This window comes from Scatophagus argus, chromosome 16 (assembly GCF_020382885.2).
Source record: "Scatophagus argus isolate fScaArg1 chromosome 16, fScaArg1.pri, whole genome shotgun sequence".
Taxonomy (NCBI): domain Eukaryota; kingdom Metazoa; phylum Chordata; class Actinopteri; family Scatophagidae; genus Scatophagus; species Scatophagus argus.
Window position 1 is genome coordinate 400,788 of NC_058508.1, and position 22,381 is coordinate 423,168.

General features: G+C 44.4%; 2 protein-coding genes across 2 annotated transcripts; both read left to right on the forward strand.

Annotated features, from left to right (window-relative positions):
- The first annotated feature begins 907 nt into the window (after window positions 1-907).
- Window positions 908-9,161, forward strand: si:dkey-77f5.3 (uncharacterized protein LOC326903 homolog). Its single transcript, XM_046415775.1, is given in 2 exon segments — window positions 908-917; window positions 8,380-9,161. Coding segments are annotated over 2 exon segments (792 nt in total).
- Window positions 9,162-9,839: 678 nt separating this feature from the next.
- LOC124072971 (serine/threonine-protein kinase pim-1-like) lies at window positions 9,840-13,344 on the forward strand. Its single transcript, XM_046414800.1, has 8 exons — window positions 9,840-10,088; window positions 10,497-10,652; window positions 11,075-11,169; window positions 11,297-11,341; window positions 11,468-11,686; window positions 12,309-12,489; window positions 12,602-12,775; window positions 12,885-13,344. Exons 1-8 carry the CDS (start codon window positions 9,911-9,913, stop codon window positions 12,974-12,976), a joined length of 1,140 nt encoding a protein of 379 aa, XP_046270756.1. The 5' UTR covers window positions 9,840-9,910; the 3' UTR covers window positions 12,977-13,344.
- The last annotated feature ends 9,037 nt before the right edge of the window (window positions 13,345-22,381 follow it).

The window sequence follows — 22,381 nt, forward strand, 5'->3', positions numbered from 1 at the left end:
TCTGCGTTGTGTTCTGTGTTGTGTTGGTTGAAGGAAGGACCCGGACCACGACCAGCTGCAGGTTGCTCTTTTAATTAAGGCAGGATGATGTATTTGTCTGTACAAATCAACAGAAAAACACATAAGGCTCCGTAAGATGCAGTCTCCTCCACATAGCATACAGGTCTCAAGCTCCTCCTCTCAGCTAGCCTGGTGCGAACTGAGAGAAGCACCGGAATGATGGCTCAAAGCCTGCAACCTCTTACAGTGACAGTACAAGTACTAACACTCTAACAGTCTCAGGCATAAATATAAATAATAGGCAATAAAACACGTTTTAAACATATAGAAAACAATATTTATCAGAATTTGGTGATAGTTCAAACATAAAAATACAGATATAATTTCAACATAGTTACACTAACATAACAAAATTTTAAAAGGCTGAAAGACAGATCTGCAGCCAAATTGTGCTTTTCGGTTGCTATAACATCCATCCATCCATCCATCTTCTTCCGCTTTATCCGGGACCGGGTCGCGGGGGCAGCAGCTTGAGCAGGGATGCCCAGACTTCCCTCTCCCCAGACACTTCCTCCAGCTCTTCCGGGTGGACCCCAAGGCGTTCCCAGGCCAGCTGAGTGACATAGTCCCTCCAGCGTGTCCTGGGTCTTCCTCGGGGCCTCCTCCCGGAGGGGCATGCCCGGAACACCTCCCCAGGAAGGCGTCCAGGGGGCATCCGGAACAAATGCCCGAGCCACCTCAACTGGCTCCTTTCGATGTGGAGGAGCAGCGGCTCTACTCCGAGCTCCTCCCGGGTGACAGAGCTCCTCACCCTATCCCTAAGGGAGCGCCCCGCCACCCTGCGAAGAAAGCTCATTTCAGCCGCTTGTATCCGAGATCTCGTTCTTTCAGTCATGAGCCAAAGTTCATGAACATAGGTGAGGGTAGGAACGTAGATTGACTGACGACGGACCGAAACAACAACTGCATTACTGATGTCGCTGCACCGATCCGCCTGTCAATCTCACGCTCCCTGTGCAAAGGACCCCGGACCCCATACTCCCAGAGCACCTCCCACAGGATGCCACGGGGAACACGGTCGAATGCCTTCTCCAAGTCCACAAAACACATGTGGACCGGTTGGGCAAACTCCCATGAACCCTCAAGCACCCTGCGGAGGGTGTAGAGCTGGTCCAGTGTTCCACGACCGGGACGAAAACCGCATTGTTCCTCTTGGATCCGAGGTTCGACTATCGGCCGGATTCTCCTCTCCAGTACCCTGGCATAGACTTTCCCGGGGAGGCTGAGGAGTGTGATCCCTCTATAATTGGAGCACACTCTCCGGTCCCCCTTCTTAAAAAGAGGGACCACCACCCCGGGCCAGTCCAAGGGCACTGTCCCCGACTGCCATGCGATGCTGCAGAGTCGTGTCAACCAAGACAGCCCCACAACATCCAGAGCCTTAAGGTACCCAGGACGAATCTCATCCACACCCGGTGCTCTGCCACCAAGGAGCTTCCCAACTACCTCAGTGACTTCAGCTTGGGCAATGTATGGACCCGCCTCAAGGTCCTCAGCCTCTGCTTCCATAACGGAAAACACGTCAGCAGGATTGAGGAGATCCTCGAAGTATTCCTTCCACCTTCCGACAATATCCCCAGTCGAAGTCAGCAGCCCCCCACTTCCACTGTAAACAGTATTAGCAGGGCACTGCTTCCCCCTCCTGAGGCGCCGGATGGTTTGCCAGAATTTCCTCGAGGCCGACCAATAGTCCTCCTCCATGGCCTCCCCACTCTTCCCAGACCCGAGTTTTTGCCTCCGCAACCGCCCGGGCTGCTGCACGCTTGGCCCTCCGATACCCGTCAGCTGCCTCGGGAGTCCCACAAGCCAACCAAGAGAGTTTGGGGAAGCAGTGGTTTCTGCTATTCTTCCTGGGACTCTCTCCTGCGTTGGGTAACGTATTGCGTATTGCGTCACTTCCTGTTCTCGCACTACTCATTCACTTGCTAGCGTTTGGTGTTCGGTGGTATTGGTGTACTTGAGTCGACATATTTTGTGTTAGCTTTTACTGTGGTTGGTTCTTACATATAAGTACACAAGCACTTTAGGAAAAGTTTATTAACCGCACGATCATCTAGATTCTTTCCTTTTCCGATCCCCGTCCTGTTTGTCGTTGAGCTTAGCTTAGTGCTAACATGGCTTCTTCCACTCACTCTCCCTCTGCCTCTCCCTCTCCCTTCTTCTGTAAGGTGTGTGAAATGTTTAGCTATTCCTCTGCCTCCTTTAGTGAGAGTGAGATGTGTAGAAAGTGTAGTTTATTCACAGCTTTGGAGGCGAGGCTAAGTGAGTTAGAGGCCCGGCTTCGTACTGTAGATCACAGTCCATTAGTCCCGACAGCTAGCCAGCAGCAGTTAGCCTGTGCGGACCGGCCTATTTTAGCTACTTTAGCTGATGTCAGCCGCCCCCCGGCAGCCCCCGAGCAGCCGGGAAGTCAGGGAGGTTGGGTGGCGGTTCGAAAGAAGCGTAGTCCAAAACAAAGGCCCGTGGTTCACCACCAACCGCTTCATGTATCTAACCGCTTTTCCCCACTCAGCGACACACCCGCTGAGAAACCGACCCTGGTTATTGGCGATTCTGTTTTGCGATATGTGAAGCCGACACCAGCAACCATAGTCAAATGCATCCCGGGGGCCAGAGCGGGCGACATAGAGGGCAATTTAAAGCTGCTGGTGAGAGATAAGAGTAAATATGGTAAGATTATAATTCACGTCGGCGCTAATGACACTCGACTACGCCAGTCGGAGGTCACCAAAGTCAATATTGAGTCGGTGTGTAATTTGGCAAAAACCATGTCGGACTCCGTAGCATTCTCTGGTCCCCTCCCGAATCTGACCAGTGATGATATGTTTAGCCGCATGTCATCGCTCCGTCGCTGGCTGTCACGGTGGTGTCCGGAAAACAACGTGGCCTTTATAGATAACTGGGAGACTTTCTGGGGAAAACCTGGCCTCATTAGCAGAGACGGCGATCATCCCACTTGGGATGGTGCGGCTCTTATTTCTACCAATATGGCCAAGTTTATTAGACAACCAACACCCTGACAACCCAGGGTCGAGGCCAGGAAGCAGAGTCGCTGTCTTACACACTTCTCTGCTGCTTCTGTAGGACTGCTGCCCTCCGTTAAAATTAGAATAAATAAAAATATAAATTCACACAGTAATACTAAGATTAATAATCCCATAGAAATAGTGTCAGTGCCTCGTCCTCCCATAGTCCAACCAGCACAAAACTTAAGAAGTGTTAATCATAATAACCTCATAAAAATACAAACTAGCAAATATTTAGAGCCAAAAAATAGGACAGTCAGATGTGGATTATTAAATATACGATCCCTCCACTCTAAATCCCTCCTAGTCAGTGATCTAATTATTGATCATCAGTCTGATATATTCTGCCTCACTGAGACTTGGTTACGGGATGAAGAATATGTTAGTTTAAATGAATCAACTCCATCCGGTTATATTAACTATCATGTTCCTCGAGCCACAGGCCGAGGAGGAGGAGTGGCAGCAATCTACCACTCCAGTCTTCAGATTAATCCCAAACCTAAATCCATCTATAGCTCATTTGAGAGTCTCACTCTCAGTCTGTCTCACCAAAACTGGAAGTCAGAAAAGCCAGTTTTATTAGTTGTTGTGTATCGCCCACCTGCTGCTGCTTACTCAGAGTTCCTGTCTGAGTTTTCTGACTTCTTATCTAGTTTAGTGCTCAGCACAGATAAAGTCATTATAGCAGGTGACTTCAACATTCATATGGATGTTGACTCTGACAGTCTTAAAACAGCCTTTAGTTCACTCTTAGATTCAATAGGTTTCCTTCAGATAGTGAATGAACCAACACACTGTCACAATCACACACTCGATCTGGTTCTCACCTATGGCCTAGAAACTAAGAACCTGTCAGTTGCCCCTCAAAACCTCCTCCTTTCAGACCATTCGCTTGTAGTTTTTGAACTAACTTTAGAAGACTTTACAGCACACAACAAAAAGGTCTATTACAGCAGATGCCTCTCTGAAGATAGTGTAGACAGATTTAGGGATGAAATCCCATCACAGCTCCCCTCAGCTCCATGTACCAGTACAACAGACCGTACTGATTTAAACGTTACTCCTGCAGTAATTGATTCCTTTGTCAACAACACTGCAGCCACGTTGCACACAGTTTTAGATATGGTTGCCCCACTGAGAAAGAAGGTTAGAAATCATAGGAGGCTAGCTCCTTGGTATAATTCAAATTTAAGAACACTTAAACAAACATCAAGATGGATGGAGAGGAAGTGGTACTCCTCCAAATCAGCTGAATCCCAGAGGGCCTGGAAAGACAGTCTATTGACATACAAAAAGGCCCTTCGTGAAGCCAGAACTGCCTATTATTCAACATTAATAGAGAAAAACAAGAACAACCCACGTTTTCTCTTTAACACTGTAGCCAGGCTGACCAAGAGTCACAGCTCTGTTGAACCTTGTATTCCTGCAGCTCTTAGCAGTGAAGACTTCATGAGTTTCTTCACCAATAAAATCAATAACATTAGAGAAATAATCAATAAAGATCTTCCCAGAATAGCCAATATAGTGCCATCTCTAGTAATCTCTTTTAATCCTACTCCTAATCCTACATCTCTGGACAGGTTCCTGCCCATAGACCTCCCCGAGCTGACCTCCAGCATTAACAAATCTAACCCAACTACATGTCTCTTAGACCCCATCCCAACTAAGCTCCTCAAGGACGTCTTTCCCTTGATTGGCGTTTCCCTCTTAGATCAGATAAACTTATCCTTAACAACAGGTTATGTACCACAGGCGTTTAAAACCGCTGTTATCAGACCTTTACTTAAAAAACCTTCACTTGACCCAGACATCTTAGCAAACTATAGGCCGATATCCAACCTCCCGTTCTTATCTAAAATACTCGAAAGAGTGGTTGCAAATCAGTTGATTGATCACCTACACAGGTACAGTCTCTTTGAGATGTTTCAGTCTGGTTTTAGAGCCCATCACAGCACAGAAACAGCACTGGTTAAAGTCACAAATGACCTCCTCATGGCATCAGACCGCGGGCTTGTCTCCATACTTGTTTTGCTAGATCTCAGTGCTGCTTTCGACACTGTAGATCACAGCATTTTATTACACAGATTAGAACATGAGACTAGGATCACAGGGACTGCGCTATGCTGGTTCAAATCATATTTAACAGATAGATTTCACTTTGCTCAAGTTAATAATGCTTCCTCTTCATATGTAAGGGTTAGCCTCGGTGTTCCACAAGGTTCAGTGCTTGGGCCGATCCTGTTCACCTTATACATGCTCCCTCTAGGAAATATTATTCAGAAACATGGCATAAACTTTCATTGTTATGCTGATGACACTCAGCTGTACTTATCCTTAAAGCCTGAAGAAACAGAGCCGTTAGCCAGACTCCAGGCATGTCTTAAGGACATAAAGGACTGGATGACCTCCAATTTTTTATTATTAAACTCAGACAAAACTGAGATCATTGTTCTAGGCCCCAAACACCTTAGAAATAGAATAGCTGATAATATTCTCTCTCTGGATGGCATTACTTTGGCCTCCAGTACGACTGCAAGGAACCTCGGCGTTATCTTTGATCAAGACGTGTCATTTATTCATCACATTAAACAGACCTCTAAGACCGCCTTCTTTCACCTCCGTAATATCGCTAAGATTAGGAGTGTCCTCTCTCAGAGTGATGCTGAAAAACTTGTTCATGCTTTTGTTACTTCTAGGCTGGACTACTGCAACTCACTATTGTCAGGATGTCCAAATTATTCTATTAATAACCTGCAGCTGATCCAAAATGCAGCAGCTAGAGTTTTAACAGGAATCAGTAAAAGGGATCATATCTCCCCCATCTTAGCTTCTCTTCACTGGCTTCCGGTAAAATTCAGAATAGACTTTAAAATTCTCCTACTTACATATAAGGCCCTAAATGGACTCGCCCCATCATACCTGCAGGATCTAATAGTCCCATATATTCCCAATAGAACACTCAGATCACAGAGTGCAGGTTTACTTACAGTTCCCAGAATTTATAAAAGTAGAACGGGAGGACGAGCCTTTAGCTATCAGGCACCCCTGCTGTGGAACCAGTTGCCAATCTGGGTTCGACAGGCAGACACCACCTCCACTTTTAAGACTAAACTTAAAACCTTTCTGTTTAGTAAAGCATATAGTTAGCACCAAATAAAGTGTGTAGGGCTGGTAGGCATAGTTTCACCCACCTCATGATAAATAGCCACAGGTAGAATAGGTCTGACTAACTGTTAATCTTTAAATCTCTATCTTAGCTAAGCTGCTATAGGCCTATGCTGCCGGGGGACACAAACATGATCCACCAAGCAGTTTCCCCTCCTCCTTTTCCTCTTCTATCCTCTCCCCTCGTCAGATTAACATGCAGTTCATTATTTTATGTCACTAACTGTGTGTCCAGTGCTCCTCGTAGTCTTGTGTCTCTCCCTCCCTCCCTCTCTCTCTCTCTCTCTCTCTCTCTCTCTCTCTCTCTCTGTATCTTTCCGCAGGTATCTCTCCATCCAGATCTTCAAGTTGAACTGTAGCCGGCTCTATGACCAACCCAATGTGTATTGTTGACATCTGCCTGTCATTCCTCTATGTACCGACTATGGGCGGGGTGGTTCTCCCTACGGGCCGAAATTGAACTGATAGGATAGTGATTCTCAACATCACATAAAAAAAGAATACATGAATGTTACAGCAGTTCATTATAATTTTCAATACTATAAATTTCCTATAACTTGTGAAATGTTAAAATCATATTGAGGTGGTAGCAAAAAGTGAAACTAAACAGTTGAGATTTTGTTTTGCTTATCTTTTTAGTAATGTCATTTCTCATGTTGCAAATTGCTTTCCTGCCTGTACAACATCCATTGCACATCTGCCCGTCCTGGGTGAGGGATCCCTCCTCTGTTGCTCACCCTGAGGTTTCTTCCATTTTTTCCTGTTAAAGGTTTTTCTGGGAGTTTTTCCTTAGTCGATGTGAGGGTCAAAGGGCAGAGGATGTTGCTGATGTTATGTTAAGCCCTTTGAGACAAACTGCTTGTAAAAATGGGCTATACAAATAAAGTTGACTTGACTTGACTTGACTTGACCATGCTCGATAGGACTCCTTCTTCAGCTTGACGGCATCCCTTACTTCCGGTGTCCACCACCGGGTTCGGGGACGGGCACCAGAGACCTTACGGCCACAGCTCCGAGCACCAGCTTCCACAATGGAGGTGGAAAACATGGTCCACTCGGACTCAATGTCCCCAGCCTCCCTCGGAATCTGGTCAAAGTTCTCCCGGAGGTGTGAGTTGAAAACCCCTCTGACGGAGGGTTCCGCCAGACGTTCCCAGCAGACCCTCACAACACGTTTGGGTCTGCCAAGTCTGTCCGGCTTCCTCCTCCACCAGCGGATCCAACTCACCACCAGGTGGTGATCGGTGGACAACTCAGCCCCTCTCTTCACCCGAGTGTCCAAAACATATGGCCGAAGGCCAGATGACACAACCACAAAGTCGATCATTGACCTCCGGCCCAGGGTATCCTGGTGCCATGTGCACCGATGGACATCCTTATGCTTGAACATGGTGTTCGTTATGGACAAACTGTGACTAGCACAGAAGTCTAGCAACAGAACACCACTCGGATTCAGATCAGGGAGGCCGTTCCTCCCAATCACGCCCCTGCAGGTATCTCTGTCGTCGCCCACGTGGGCATTGAAGTCCCCCAGTAGAATTATGGAGTCCCCGGTCGGAGCACATTCCAGTACCCTTCCCAGGGACTCCAAGAAAGCCGGGTACTCTGCACTGCCGTTCGGCCCATAGGCCGAAACAACAGTGAGAGACCTATCCCCAACCCGAAGGCGTAGGGAAGCGACTCTCTCGTTCACCAGGGAAAACTCCAACACATGGCGGCTAAGCTGGGGGGCTATGAGCAAGCCCACACCAGCTCGCCGCCTCACACCATGGGCAAGAGACCAGCCTCTCTCCAGGAGTTGGGTTCCAGAGCCCAGGCTGTGCGTGGAAGTGAGCCCGACTATCTCTAGCCGGTACCACTATTTCCCGCACGAGCTCGGGCTCTTTCCCCCCCCAGTGAGGTGACATTCCATGTCCCCATAGCCAGAGTTTTTGTCCGGGATTTGGGTCGCCAGGACCCCCGTCCACAGCTGTCGCCCAAACCACATTGCACCGGCCCCTTCTGAACCCTCTCGCGGGTGGTGGGCCTACAAGAGAGCGGGCCCACGTCGCTTATTCGGGCTGTACCCGACCGGGTCCCATGGGCGGATGCGAATTTTCTCAGCAATATTCTTACTGCCATTGAGAAGTAAGAATATTGATAAAAGCCGTTCAGCAGGCCGTTCAGCAGAAAATCGAGGCAGATCTTGGTGTGCAAGTGAGTTTGACGAGTATACGCCATGCTCACAGACAAATGGGTTGGAAATTCGGCAAGAGTCGTTTCTGCCCAATGCTGAAGGAGCGCAACAAAGAGGCTAGGCTGCAGCTTGCTTCCCAGTGGAGGGCGTCGGGGGAGAGGTGGCATAATGTGCTTTTCACGGACAAAACTACGGTCCCATTGGAGCATTACTCAAGGCAAAGTTTCCACAGAAAGGACAACTTTGTTGCCAAACCGCAACCAAAACACCCCTTAAAGCTTCATGTTTAGGGGATGATTTCCCCCTTTTTTAATGGATCAGGTCCCTGTGTCATCTTCGAGGGAATAATGGACAGAACTTATTTCGAGGAGACCATCATTAAGAAATTTGCAGCACCATACATCCGGAACTATTTTGGGTCGGACCATCGCTTTTTCCAGGACAATGATCCAAAGGACACCACCGCTGCAGCTTGCCTTGCATCTGAGGGCATCAACTGGGTGAAAAGTCCAGCAGAGTCACCAGACTTGAATCCTATCGAGTTAGTTTGGCACTCAATGAAAGACTACATCTGCAAAGAGGCAAAGACGGGCACAAAACAGGAGCTTGTTCAGGCCATACATGTGTTTTGGAACACGAGACTGACCGTGGATTTCTGCAGTAGACTTATTGCAGGTTTATCTAAGGTCACAAGGCTGGTTATCGAGAACAAAAGAGGGAATGAGAACGAATAAATAAATACAAATAACAAATAATGTCCCCTGATATGCATGTCACTGCTCTGCGTCCTCACATACAGTGACCAAGTAGTGCAAAACGACTTAGACATGATGACTTCGAACTTGATTCAGTGCAGCTTTCAGAAAAAGTGAAACTGTCTCAGTAACGCTGAAGGATTAACAGAGCGGTTACAACACAATCTGGCTGCAGTCTATTTGAAAATGCAAACTATTCTCCGTGCATCACAGAAGGCACCACAGGATATCATTGACCTTACAGATCAGTCGTTTTCACTATCATAACCCAAAAATTGCACAAAGAATGTGTGGTTTATTGGGCGTTAGCTAACTGGCCAGTTAAGAACGACTCAGCCCTCCACTCTACTCAGATGGCCCTTCTGTGCAGTTCAGATGATGTATGACACTTTGGATATGGAAAACCTTGGAGTTTTTGCACCTCTCGTGAGTGACATAAAACTCATGGAAACTCTGTTCTCATTGGCTACATTTTTTGAGGGGGTAAACCTAAAGAAATATGAAAACAATAATAATGATAATTTACCTTGACATCTCTCATACAAGTTACTGTACACTCTAATTTGCATATTCTGGAACACCAGCCAGTTCATATCATCAAAGCACATTCCGGGTTCTGTTTGCCAGAACACGTTCCTTTGATCCCTGAGAGAGCTCACACACGCATGTTGGATCCACATTCACTTGTTACTGGAAGTTATCAGATTTGAAATTTCTGTAATATCATCATGGCAAATAACAACTCTGAACCCCTGAGCGACACTAAGAAGGAATCGCTCAAGAAGAACTTGAAGAGAAAAGTCAGAGAAGGTGAAGATGGACTCTCAAAGACAAAGAGGAGAAGACTGAACTACAACCAGGCTGAGAAGGAATCAGGATCGGCCTCGTCTGCGGACACTGGCAATGGTAAGCGAATCATGTGAAGTTAGCGTTCAACATCATTAGTTAAATGTCAAACCTGAACAAACAAAACCAAACCTACATTCACAGAGAAAGACCATGAGACCGAGTGAAAAATGATTTTTAATGTCTCAGCTTTAGAGGGTTTTGATGCGGCTATTTTCAGTTTGGAAGGGAGCAGGCGAACTGTTTTCCCTTTGCCTCAGGAGTCTTTATGCTAACCTAATAACAGCTCAAGCATGCATTGGGATGCGTATTTCCCGAAATGACGAAATATTTCTTTAACTAACAGATGTTGGAAAAGAAAATTAGTTTGTTATTTTGGAAGTCACTGAATGACAAAGATGGACTTATTTTCTCCATTAGTGACTGGTCATTAACCTGGTGGTCCTCTTTTTCTCTTCTCCTTTGAAGGGAGCAGCAGCACACAGTCCAGTAGGTGCGGTACAACAGTGGAGGATGTGAGCAAGAGGACTGGAAAGAGGAAGGCTGCCGCTGATGAAGAAGAACCCTGCGCAAAGAGAAGGAAGGGCCGGCCAACCATGAAGGATTTGATAGATTCCCGAAGAGGTAAGTAGTAATTAACATAAGCTTTGACTTCATGTTAATGTGCAATACAAAACAGTCACATTAATGGTCACACTGATGCCCTGATTTGGAAACACAGTGTAATGTTATGTACAGGTGGTTTTGAGTTTTTGCCCAAGCCTTTTGTAGCCCCTATAGCAGCATGTTTGAGCTGTGCTCCTGGCATCAAATTCATTATAAACATGTATGCACAAAAGTCACTGCTCATAAATATATAGTTTTCAAACTGTTTTCAGTGGAGTATATGCCAGAAAGGATGAGCAAGTTGTCACATTTTGTTTCCTTTGTTCCACACGGCGGCCCATCTTTTTCAGAATCACTCTAGAAAGGATTAATTTTAGAGCTTTTTTAATGTGTAACTGATGCTCCTGGCAACTAAACAAAACATGTGTTTGTCTGTTTAGCTGAATTTGAGGCCAAATACCAGCAGGAGAATCATCTCGGTGAAGGAGGCTGTGGATGTGTGTTTGCTGGCTACCGCAAAGAAGATCGTTTACCTGTGAGTATGATACACACATTGTGAAACATACATTTACACACATTCACTCATACACACACTCACTCATATGTACACACACACAGTCTGATCAGGAAGTGCTAACCAAAGTGCCATTTGTGTCTTGTAGGTTGCCATCAAACACATAGCAAAAGACAAAGTGTTGTGCAAAGAGGTAAGTGAGCAACACCAAACAGGACGCTGCACTCAGCCCAGTGAATGTGTGTTTGATGAATCACGCTTTTCTCTAAATCTGTGGAGCTTCTCCTTCTCTTACACTGTTTTTGCTTCAACGTTTCAGAGACGAAATGGGAAAGAACTCTCAGCTGAGGTGGCTGTGATGTTAAAACTCCAAGCTGGAAGAACTGGATTAATGGAGGAATCAGCACCCGTGTCACTCCTGGACTGGTATGATCTGGACCAGGAGCTGATCCTGGTGCTGGAAAGACCAATGCCATGTATGGACCTTTTAAATTACATCAGGACAAACAGAGACCACTTACAGGAGGACAAGGCAAAGGTAAGCTGCTTGAGCGTGTATGTGTGTGTGTGTGTGTGTGTGTGTGTGTGTTTCAAACAAGAACTTAATGACTTGTGACTTACCTGTAACATACTGTAACATATAGCTATTGCCACAGGTTCTCCTTGTGTTTCTTATTAGCACCTCTTTGTGCCACAAGTGGACTGTGCTGCCCATTTGTCTCGGTATCTAAAACCATGTCACCTTTTCCATCATGTCTGTGGAAAATATTCTGGTTTTCCACAGTGGAAACACAAGGAAGAACCTAAAACCAAAGCCCTACATGTTCTTACAGCTTTATGTTGTAGGAGGCTCCATATCTCTGATGGAGTAAGAAGCAACCTGTGTAGGCTCTCAGACAGGTTGGAAGCAATCTGGTTTGGATGACAAAACAAACTGAAATTATGACCATCTCTGATGGACATTTTTTGGGTGTCTGTGGGTTTGAAATGTTGCTAATCAAAAGTTTTGTCCTGCTGTTGTTTGTTGTCAGCTTTGAATCACAGCAGTTAAGCCAAAGTTAACCCAAACCCCACAGCCATGAAACAAACTGTTGAACCTCCTCACAGTCCGTCTCCCCACTCCGATCCCTCACTTTTCTATTCGTGTCCCTCTCTTTCAGATCATACTTAAACAGTTGGTTGATGCAGCAAATGAACTCGAGGATAAGCGCATCTTTCATCGGGATATCAAACCGGAAAACATCCTGATTGAGACCAGCTCAGATGTGCCGCGTGTTCGTGTCATTGACTTTGGACTGAGCTGTTTCTTCAAGAAAACATCAGTTTACCGTGTCTTCTGTGGTAAGCCATCTGGCTTTTTCTTCTGCCTCTCACTAATTTACCTGCCTGTGACTTTAATGTTTAAAGAAAGACGCTTTTCATCCTCAATTATTATCACTTGTGTGTATTGTAGGTACCCCCCAACACGTCCCTCCGGAGTGGTACAGTCATTATACCTACAGGCCCGGCCCCACCACAGTGTGGCAGATGGGAGTGGTCTTATATGAGCTGCTCCACAGAACAGTCCGATTTGATACCACAAGTTTCCTCAAACATGAGCTGCCAATCAGCGATGAGCTGTCCAGAGGTAAGAAAAATGTACTCATATGCAAACACAGAGCTGTTCATTTCCATTCACCTCCTGAGGAATCACTGTGGCTGTCAGCTCCAACTTTCTCATCTTTCTTTCCCTCCAGATTGCCAGGATTTCTTACAGAAGTGTTTAAACACATCCTACATGCTGCGACCTACCCTGAAGGAGCTCCAGCTTCACCCATGGCTCAGATAAACCAACACTACACTCACACACGAGTTCATGCCAATACAATACATTCACAATACAAGAACTAATTCTGTTCTAGTTTTTCTTCACCAGGACCGTCAGGTTTTCTCCGGGTGCTCCGGTTAGACCAACTACAGTTCCTTTAGGCCCCCCGGCCGTCCGCGGAGAGGAGGATCTCTCTTTGAATTGCCTTTCCCGAGGTTTCTTCCCATTTTTCATCTGGCCTCAAGGTTTTGGGGAGTTTTTCCTCGTCTTCTTAGAGAGCTTGGGCCGGGTCAGGAGCTGCTTATGATTTGTGCTTATGGCGAAAGCCATGTCACATCATAAGGAAAAAAAATGGATACTAATCTATCAACTGGTCATTTTGTGATATTAAACTAGAATAATAATAAAAAAGAAACAACTTAGACTATTACAGTTTCTGAGACTGACTGCAGAACAATAATCCTATCAGATAAAACAGGCTTGTCTAAATGAATGGACAAGACCTAAAATGATGTGTGCTCTCTGCTTATGACAGACCTGGGCAAATTACGGCCCGCGGGCCACATCCGGCCCTTTGTACGTCCCTGTCCGGCTGGTGTGAGGCCAATCATAAACACCACAAATTAAACAATTTTTTTTTAACTTTTATTTTGAAATTTTATTTTGACTACATATACACGTCGTAGACGTAGCGCCTTCACGCGCGTATACACCTGAGTGAGTGAAGGTGATGCTGTTCGCCAGGGTACCCTCAAGATGTCGGCACACCCCATGAAAAGAAAAGTTGATAACGAATGCCATATTTTCAACAAGACATGGACTGCCAAATATTTCTTTACAGAAATTAAAGGTAAAGCAGTGTGCTTAGTCTGTGGTACACAGGTTGCTGTGTTTAAAGAATATAATTTGAATCGCCACTACACGACCAAGCATGAAGATAAATACAGAAACCTGTCTGGTGAAGAGCGTGCAAGGGAGTCTGATGCATTGCTTGCAAAACGACAAACCCAACAAGGATTTTTCACTAAATTTCACACTCCCAGAGATCAGAATCAGAATCAGAATCAGAATTCCTTTATTAATCCCTGGAGGGAAATTCTTGTTTTTACAGACATTGCACATGCAGTATTCCCGACCAAGAAAGGAGAAAAGTGCAGAGTATAAAAAATAGGATAAACTTAATAAAGATAGGATAAACACTAAAACTAAAATCTCAAAGTACAGGTATTTACAAAAAACTGTATTCAAATTTTTAAGAAAATGTAAAATACAGGTATGTGCATGTGTAAAAAGCCAATATGTACATTGTATATATACAGTGAGTGTGTCCGTCACAGTGCTGAGTTTAACAGTTTGATGGCGACAGGCAGGAATGATTTCCTGTGTCGCTCTGTGGTGCATCGTGGGAGTATGAGTCTGCTGCTGAACGAGCTCCTGTAGCCGATCAGCACATTGTGGAGAGGGTGAGAGGGAAAGTCCAGTATAGTTCTTATTTTGGACAACATCCTCCTCTCAGACACCACTGTCAGAGAGTCCAATGCAGCCGTCAGGACAAGTTATGTCATTTCTCATAAAATCGCCAGAAAAAGCAAGGCATTTTCCGACGGAGAGTTTATTAAGGAGTGTTTATTGGACTCTGCTGCGCTGATGTGCCCAGAGAAAAAGGGCGCGTTTGAGAACGTTTCACTCTCCCGACGCACTGTAACGAGGCGGATTGAGGACATCGCGGGAAATTTAGAGCTTCAGCTGAAGAACAGAGCGGCCGACTTTGACTTTTTTTCTCTGGCTTTGGATGAGAGCTGCGATGTATGTGACACCGCCCAGCTGCTCATCTTCTTACGTGGGATAACCGCAGACTTTCAAATCACGGAGGAGTTGGCAGCCATGCAGTCAATAAAAGGGACAACCACAGGTAATGACTTGTTCAGAGAAGTAAATGCATGTATGGACATGTTAGGACTGAAATGGGACAAGCTTGCAGGTGTGACAACAGATGGTTGTCCAAATCTGACCGAGAAAAATGTTGGACTTTTAAAGAGAATGCAGGATAAAGTGACAGAAATGAACCCTGATCAGAAATTGACATTTTTGCATTGTATCATACATCAGGAAGTGTTGTGTAAGACAGTGTTAAAAATGAAACATGTTGTTGATTCTGTCACTAAAATAGTTAACTTCATCAGAGCGAGAGCTTTAAATCACAGACAGTTTGTTGCTTTGTTGGAGGAAAATGAGGCTGAACATGGTGACATAAGCTATCACTGCACTGTTAGGTGGCTCAGCCTTGGCAAGATTCTGAAAAGTGTCTGGGACCTGAGAGACCAGATTCAGGAGTTCTGTGTTCAGAACGGTCATGACGTCTCAGAACTTTCAGATGAAGACTGGTTGGCAGACCTCGGATTCGCTGTGGATGTGACGGCACTAATGAACGAACTTAATGTCAAACTGCAGAGCAAGGGCCTTTTTGTGCATGAGATGTACAGTGCAGTGAAGGCTTTTATGAGAAAACTGCAGCTTCTCTCAAGCCAAGTGAAGGACAACATTCTGACCCACTTGCCAACACTTAAGGAAGCCAAAAGATCAGGCGATCACCTCCAAAAGTACTCAACCATGTTAGAAACATTGCATGCAGAGTTTTCAAGGCGATTTCAAGATTTCAAAACTCTTGAGAGTGAAATGCACATGGTCTCTTCTCCCTTCAACTGCAGTGTGGATGATGCGCCAAGTGAAGTTCAGATGGAACTCATAGATCTGCAGTCTGACACACTTCTGGCAGATCACTTCAAGTCAGTCTCACTGCTGGATTTTTACTCCTCCCTCAAAGAGGAGAACTTTCCACACCTGAGGAAGCATGCTCAGAGGATCCTAGTCCTCTTTGGATCTACCTATCATTGTGAACAGACATTCTCAGTTATGAAGTTCAACAAATCCAAACACAGATCCTCTATGACTGATGACCACCTCTCAGCTGTCCTTCGCATAGCCACTTCAGACATTCTGCCAGATTTCAATGCCCTTGTCAAGCCCAGAACAGACTGGATTATTCTCACTGAAGAGGTAACATGAGGTGGAAAACATTACAAGTTATTGTTTGTGGAGATTAACAAGTTAAAAATAAATTGCACTGGTTCAATGATTGTTTTTCTTATTTAACCAATACACCACAATTTCACATAACCTAATATAAATATTTACAGAGTGCTTTATTCTTCTGATTATCAGTATCAGCTATTCAAAATATTTAATTTGAGCATTTTACAATGAAAGAAAGTTGGTGGCCCTCTGACACAATTCAGGTTTCTCATCCGGCCCCTGATAAAAATTAATTGCCCACCCCTGGCTTATGACTTTACATTGCTTTATGCTTCACTCATGTTGGCATAATGAATAAAAGTTTTTAAAATGTTTTTTTAAAACCCATGTCATCATATTTACTTACTTTCTTCCTATTTACACAAACAGCTTTTTTTTTTCCAAATTGCTATCACAGACCCTGCATACCAATGGTACCACCATGAAACTGTTGAAAGTGAGCAGTCTGATGAAGTACAGTATATTTCGGTCTTCTATAAAATGTCCATATATATCAGAGAAATCCATGGGCCAACCACACTGCACCATTACATGCAAAATGCTGAAGGTAATACATGCAGACACTGCCGAGAACAGAACAGAACCGAGAACCTTCAATCCTGAGGTGTCTTTCTCTCATGACTTGGATGAGTTTCTGCCAATCCCTGTCTTGCACAAGTCGCAATATCCAACCAAAAGAAAATGACTTGTTGCAAAGGAAAGCAACTCTCATTTAATGATGCCTCCACAGCAAGGTCCCAGTCACTCATTCTTGAAAAGCAAAAGTGATTAGAGGCTTTTCGGGGCAGTAAAAAGGCTGTGTAGGATTTTAAGTAATCATTAAGTAATTACAAATTTTAATAGTTATTTGTGACTATTTTTCTGCTGGTGCTCACTTTTTAACAAATATGGTCTCTGAATGAAAAGAAAGTTTTAGCATTTTTATATGCGTTCTCTTCCAAGACGGAAGTAATTTACTCCTTTTCCTGACCTGTTTCACTATAAAACCTAACAGTATATCTTGATAAAAGAAGTAACATAACTTCAGCTTGGAAAAACAGTTGGACTCATGAAAAAAACCTCACTCAGAAATGAATTGCTGTTGTAATAGCTCAGTTGTTTTGAGTGCCTTAATATTTTGGAGCAAGTATAAGTAATGATGGAATAATTCCAGCTCATTCCAGTGACCCATTTTCTTGGAGCTGACTTTATATCATTGCAAAAAAAAAATGTTTATTTCAGTTTATAAACCATCATGAGGTGAATAAGTAAGCTAAAGAAAGCATGTAAACATTTGTTTTATGATCTAGCAAAGTATATTGATTTGTTGTTGATTACATAAAATAAATATTAAAATTTGTTAACCATGATTAATAAATCACGGAAGCAGGCCTATATTTGCAAGCAAAAATGACCGTTTTTGTGTACAGGGCGGGACGGTGGTGCAGTGGTTAGCACTGTCACCTCATAGTAAGAGGGTTCCAGGTTCGAATCCCGGTCTGGGCCCTTCTATGTGGAGTTTGCATGTTCTCCCTGTGCCTGCGTAGGTTTTCTGCGGGTTCTCCGGCTTCCTCCCACAATACCAAAAACATGCACATTAGGTTAACTGGCTACTCTACATTGTCTGTTTTTGTGTGTCACCCCTGATGGATCAGCAGTATAGAAAATGGATCCCCTGTGTCTCCTCTGTGTTAACCCTGTCACATGACCCGTGCTGCTTCAGCGGCTCTGGGAGAGGAAGTGGGAAGCGGATCACCCCGAGTTTTAAACACAGACTGTTAACACAGGACTGCTATCAAAAGACTGGAATTTGCACATGCGGCATAAAATAAAGATTAGTTTCATGTTTGTAAGAGCCTGCATCAGGAAGTGACGTAATGAAGCAAAAGAAATGGGGAGGGATGCTGATGAAAAATAAGATTGACAGCATGCAAAACAAACAAAAAAAAAAAGACAAGAAAACACAGTGATCCGCATACGAGACATTAAACAAAGCTGTAAAACTGAAAACTGAAAAAAAACCCTGAAGTTTTCAAATTTAAAATTAAGACATTCAATATATGGGCAAAGGAAGGGGCAAAATGAGTTGTGGCACTATTCAGCCAACCCCGACCTACTCAAAGAACTGACCATTTTACTATCCTACAAGCACATTTAAAAAAAAAAAAAAAAAAAAAAAAAAAAAGCCATAATAAAGTGAAAAAAATTAAGGGTATTCTGATTCTGACACAAGGCCCTCTGGCTGTGCCACAGGGGTGGGTACAGAACATTCTGAATCAGGTTGGCCAAACTTGGGCATACTCAAAAAATGAGACCGGCAGCAATAGATATACACAAAGTGTTGTTTTCTATCAGTTTTCTATCAGTGTTAGCCTCTCATTTCTACAGCTGTCGGCAGTGTTGCCCTATGCACAATTCATCATTTAATAAGGTCTCTTTGAAGTCTGTTGTATAGAGTGATGCACATTAAAAAACTGAATGGCTTTTGTACAAAAAATAAACATGCATGATCCTTAATATGCCGTCACTGGCAATCATTTTGAGCTGAATCTATGTTTCAGAAAACTCTGCAACATTTGTGTTAGGGCACAGGTAGAGCTTTTTCAAGTTCAAGCCTTTCGCCAGGACATCCTTCTCAGACTGGGAGAGAATTCTTTCTGATAAGTTCTTGACCCATACTGATGCGTTTGTGCACATGCCACATGCTTTATTTATTGTGATTAGTTCTATTTTTTGTATACCTTTTGCCTCAGAATCACCGAAGACGTCCTTTCTCTGTTGTTTCAAGAAAATAAAGCCACTTACAACTGTTTTCCAGGTCTTGCTTTTGGGTCCAGTTCTCTCTACACACTGTACAACAGCCGGGTTCTGGTCCTCCACCTAGTGGCAAGGAAAAATTCTGGCCCACGACCTAAATTACTTGCCAGTCCCTGCCCTATACCAACTTCAGAGGCGTCTACCTCTGCAAAAAACTGCAGGCGTGGGTCAGGGAGAGAAGATTCAAGATTCAAGATTCAAGAGTCTTTATTGTCATTATGCAAGCATAACGAAATTTTGTACAGATTCTCAGCTTCAAAACACACTTATAAATAGGAAAAATAAAAAATTGCACACCTTAGAAAATAAATATAATAATATAAAATACAAAGTACAAAATGTAGAATACAGAGTGAGGTAGATAAAAACAAAGTGCACTAGTGCCAGACTATGTGTATGAGTGTTTCACTGTAGGGGGATTATTGCTTTAACAGCTCTGGGGAAGAAGCTGTCCCTGAGTCTGTTGGTGCTGGTTTTAATGTTCCTGTACCGCTTTCCTGATGGAAGCGGTACAAACAGTTTGTTGGGGGTTTGATGGGGGCTGTGGTGAAACTTTCCTGAAGCTTGCGAAAAGCCAGATCTGCTTGGGGTGTCCACTGAAACTTGACATGGGGGGAGGTTAAAGCATGCAGAGGAGTGGCCACAGAACTAAAGTTACGGATGAACCGTCTGTAGAAATTTGCAAATCCCAAAAAGCGCTGCACCAATTTTCAGCTGGTGGGTTTGTAGGGGTAATAAATTTTCTTTATCCACAGTTGTGGTTATGGTGCACTAGGCCAGAGCAATAGCAGCGTCTGTCATGCCTGGTTTTTGGTTATGCTTTGTCTTTTGATTTCAGTCCATGTGCCATGTTTCATGTTTGCCTTGCCTTGCCTTGCCTTGTTTTTGCCAGGAGTTTAGCCACAGTTATTCAAAGATCTTAGGACACAGTAAGTGTGTGCTTTTTGAGTTGGATTTTGTTATCTTAAAATAAAGACTATTGCTTGGACCTGCCTGCCTGTGCCTTTTTGACTCTGCATCGGGGTTCAGCCTCTCTCTGCGTCAGTGACGCCGTCCAATCCCAATCAAAAGGATCCTCAGGAGCCAACAAGTCCTTAATCGGGTCAGCAAGTCCATGGAAAAAGGTGTCAAGTAGGAAAGACGCATTCCAGCCGCTGTCAGCAGCCAAGGTGTGGAACTCATGACATAGTCAATAACACGCTGTTTGCCTTGTTGTAGACCCATTAGCGCATGTGCTGCCTCATGGCCAGGGGTGGTGTGCTCAAAAATCTTGCTCAGAGTACAAGAGAACAGTTTCAATGATTGACAAACCCAGAAAGTCTCGAGCCCACTCAACCTTAGCCCAGGCCTCGGCTCTGACAGAGAGATGGGTTATAATGAATGCCACCTTGGAGCGCTCAGTTCGAAACGCAGGGGCAAGACTGGACAATTCCCAGAATCTCTGGAAAAACGCTCAGGCTCGGCAAGGTGGAGAGCAGGGGCAAGAGCAGAGGCTGAAGCTGAAGTGTGAGCTGGTGGGGAAGTGATGACAGGGGCGGACAAGGTTGCCGAGGAAGAGGACATCAGAGAATCCAAACGACCCACCAGGCGTTGGAACTGATTACTCAGCTGGTTCACTTGATTTCCAATGGAAACCTGGAACCCTTCCTGAACCTGGGTGAGTTCCCTCAATCCCTTGCACACAGCAGGGATTGAGGGAACTCCCTTCAGGAGGCCCAGAAGTAACTCCTCAATGAACGAATAAGACAAGTTCACTTCACCATCGAGGCCCTGAATGTTAAGCTACTCAACAGCTACTACCAGCTACTTAACAAATTTACCTCCCTTCATCCTGATGAAGTTTTGGAAGAGGTTTCCAAGTTCGTGGAGAAGGGACAGACCATCCAACACAGCAAGAGTAAGGAACGCCAGAAACAGAAGTTCCCAACCTTACAAGCCAGACAGACCAGAATTGAAACCAGACTACCCAAATCCAACAGGGACCCCAACATGACCACACCAGACTCCCAAGAGAAATGGGTCAAGAACTTATCAGACAGAATTCTCTCCCAATCTGAGAAGGATGTCGTGACTTTGCCATCTCACCAGAACAGATTCCAGTAGTAGACCTCATTACGGCAACACAAACAGCTATAAGGAACAACCAAAAGCACTAGCATCCCTCAAAAGGGACAAGAACATCACAATTCTCCCAGCGGACAAAGGCAGATGCACAGTTGTACTTAACACGGTTGACTACCATTGCAAAGTCACCACTCTTCTTAATGATCCCGCCACTTACGAACAACTGAAGAGAGATCCTACCTGATCAATTTTAAGGTTAATCTCTACATACTAAGGTTATTAAGCTTACTCTGATGTTCCATGGGAGACCACTTAAAATTGATGGATATCCAAAGATATTAGAACTTAAGACGATATGAGAAATCCACATGACAAAAAAACTGAGAACGTTTGCTCAACTTTAAGTTACATACATTTCTTTATACTGCATACTACATTTCTGTATATAATGAGAGTATTTGACTAATCTTTTTTGACACTACAACCATGATAAAGGCACTTTCTATAATATGATAATGGTTTGTGCTAAAGTACATCCCTTTTGGGAAAATGTTACAAAAATCCTGGGAAAAGTCATTGGCTCTGCTGTTCATTGTGGTCCAGCAATGTGCCTTTTGAATTGCACTGTTGAAGGAACCTGGTCCAAAACAACAAATAAATAACTACTGGAAACATGACAGCTAAAAGACTTAGCAAAGAACTGGAAGGCTGCAGATCAACTGAAAGAGGGACTGCGGGAGAGACATTTCTACAGAGGGAGTTGCATCTGATCTAATCTTTTAAATTTATAGTGAATGTTGGGATCTCATGCCATGTGCTGAGATTCATGATAGAGAGACCCCCACAAGATTGAAGATAGGGTTTTACAACCCTTTGTTTGAATGAGTGCCAAAACCTCACTCTCCATACCTAGGTGTGAGGTTTAGTTTAAGTTGGGTGAGAGCCACTGGGGGTCCCCATTCCCTTTTAGTCATGTCATCCAGGTAATAAAAGCATCCTTGCTGCACACCTCCAGGCTTTTTCCCTGTGCACCGTCGCTACAGTGACAGCTACTCCAGGCTCTTGTTGGTGTCCTGGTTACCAAGGGGAGCACATAACAAAGCTTAATTATTTTACTCTCTTTTATCTCAAGATTTAGGTCACAAGTCTTTAACTTTAACCCCATCTACACTGTCCATTCCCCATCTATCCCATATCCCATGTTGTTAACTGCTTTCCTGCCTGCACAACATCCATTGCACATCTGCCCATCCTGGGTGAGGGATCCCTCCTCTATTGTTCATCCTGAGGTTTCTTCTTCCTTGTTAAAGGTTTATCTGGGAGTTTTTCCTTCGCTGATGTGAGGGTCGAAGGGCAGAGGATGTTGCTATGATGTTATGTAAAGCTCTTTGAGACAAACTGCTTGTAAAAATGGGCTATATGTAGCGGGTACCACCGAGACGGCACCATAAGAACAGATAAATATCCTGAAAA

Excerpts from the sequence above, each read along its gene's own strand:
- LOC124072971 (XM_046414800.1), top strand. The coding sequence starts at position 9,911 with ATGGCAAATAACAACTCTGAACCCCTGAGCGACACTAAGAAGGAATCG. Across the intron at positions 10,653-11,074 it reads TTTGATAGATTCCCGAAGAG|CTGAATTTGAGGCCAAATAC; the intron begins GTAAGTAGTAAT and ends TTGTCTGTTTAG. Across the intron at positions 11,170-11,296 it reads GCAAAGAAGATCGTTTACCT|GTTGCCATCAAACACATAGC; the intron begins GTGAGTATGATA and ends TGTGTCTTGTAG.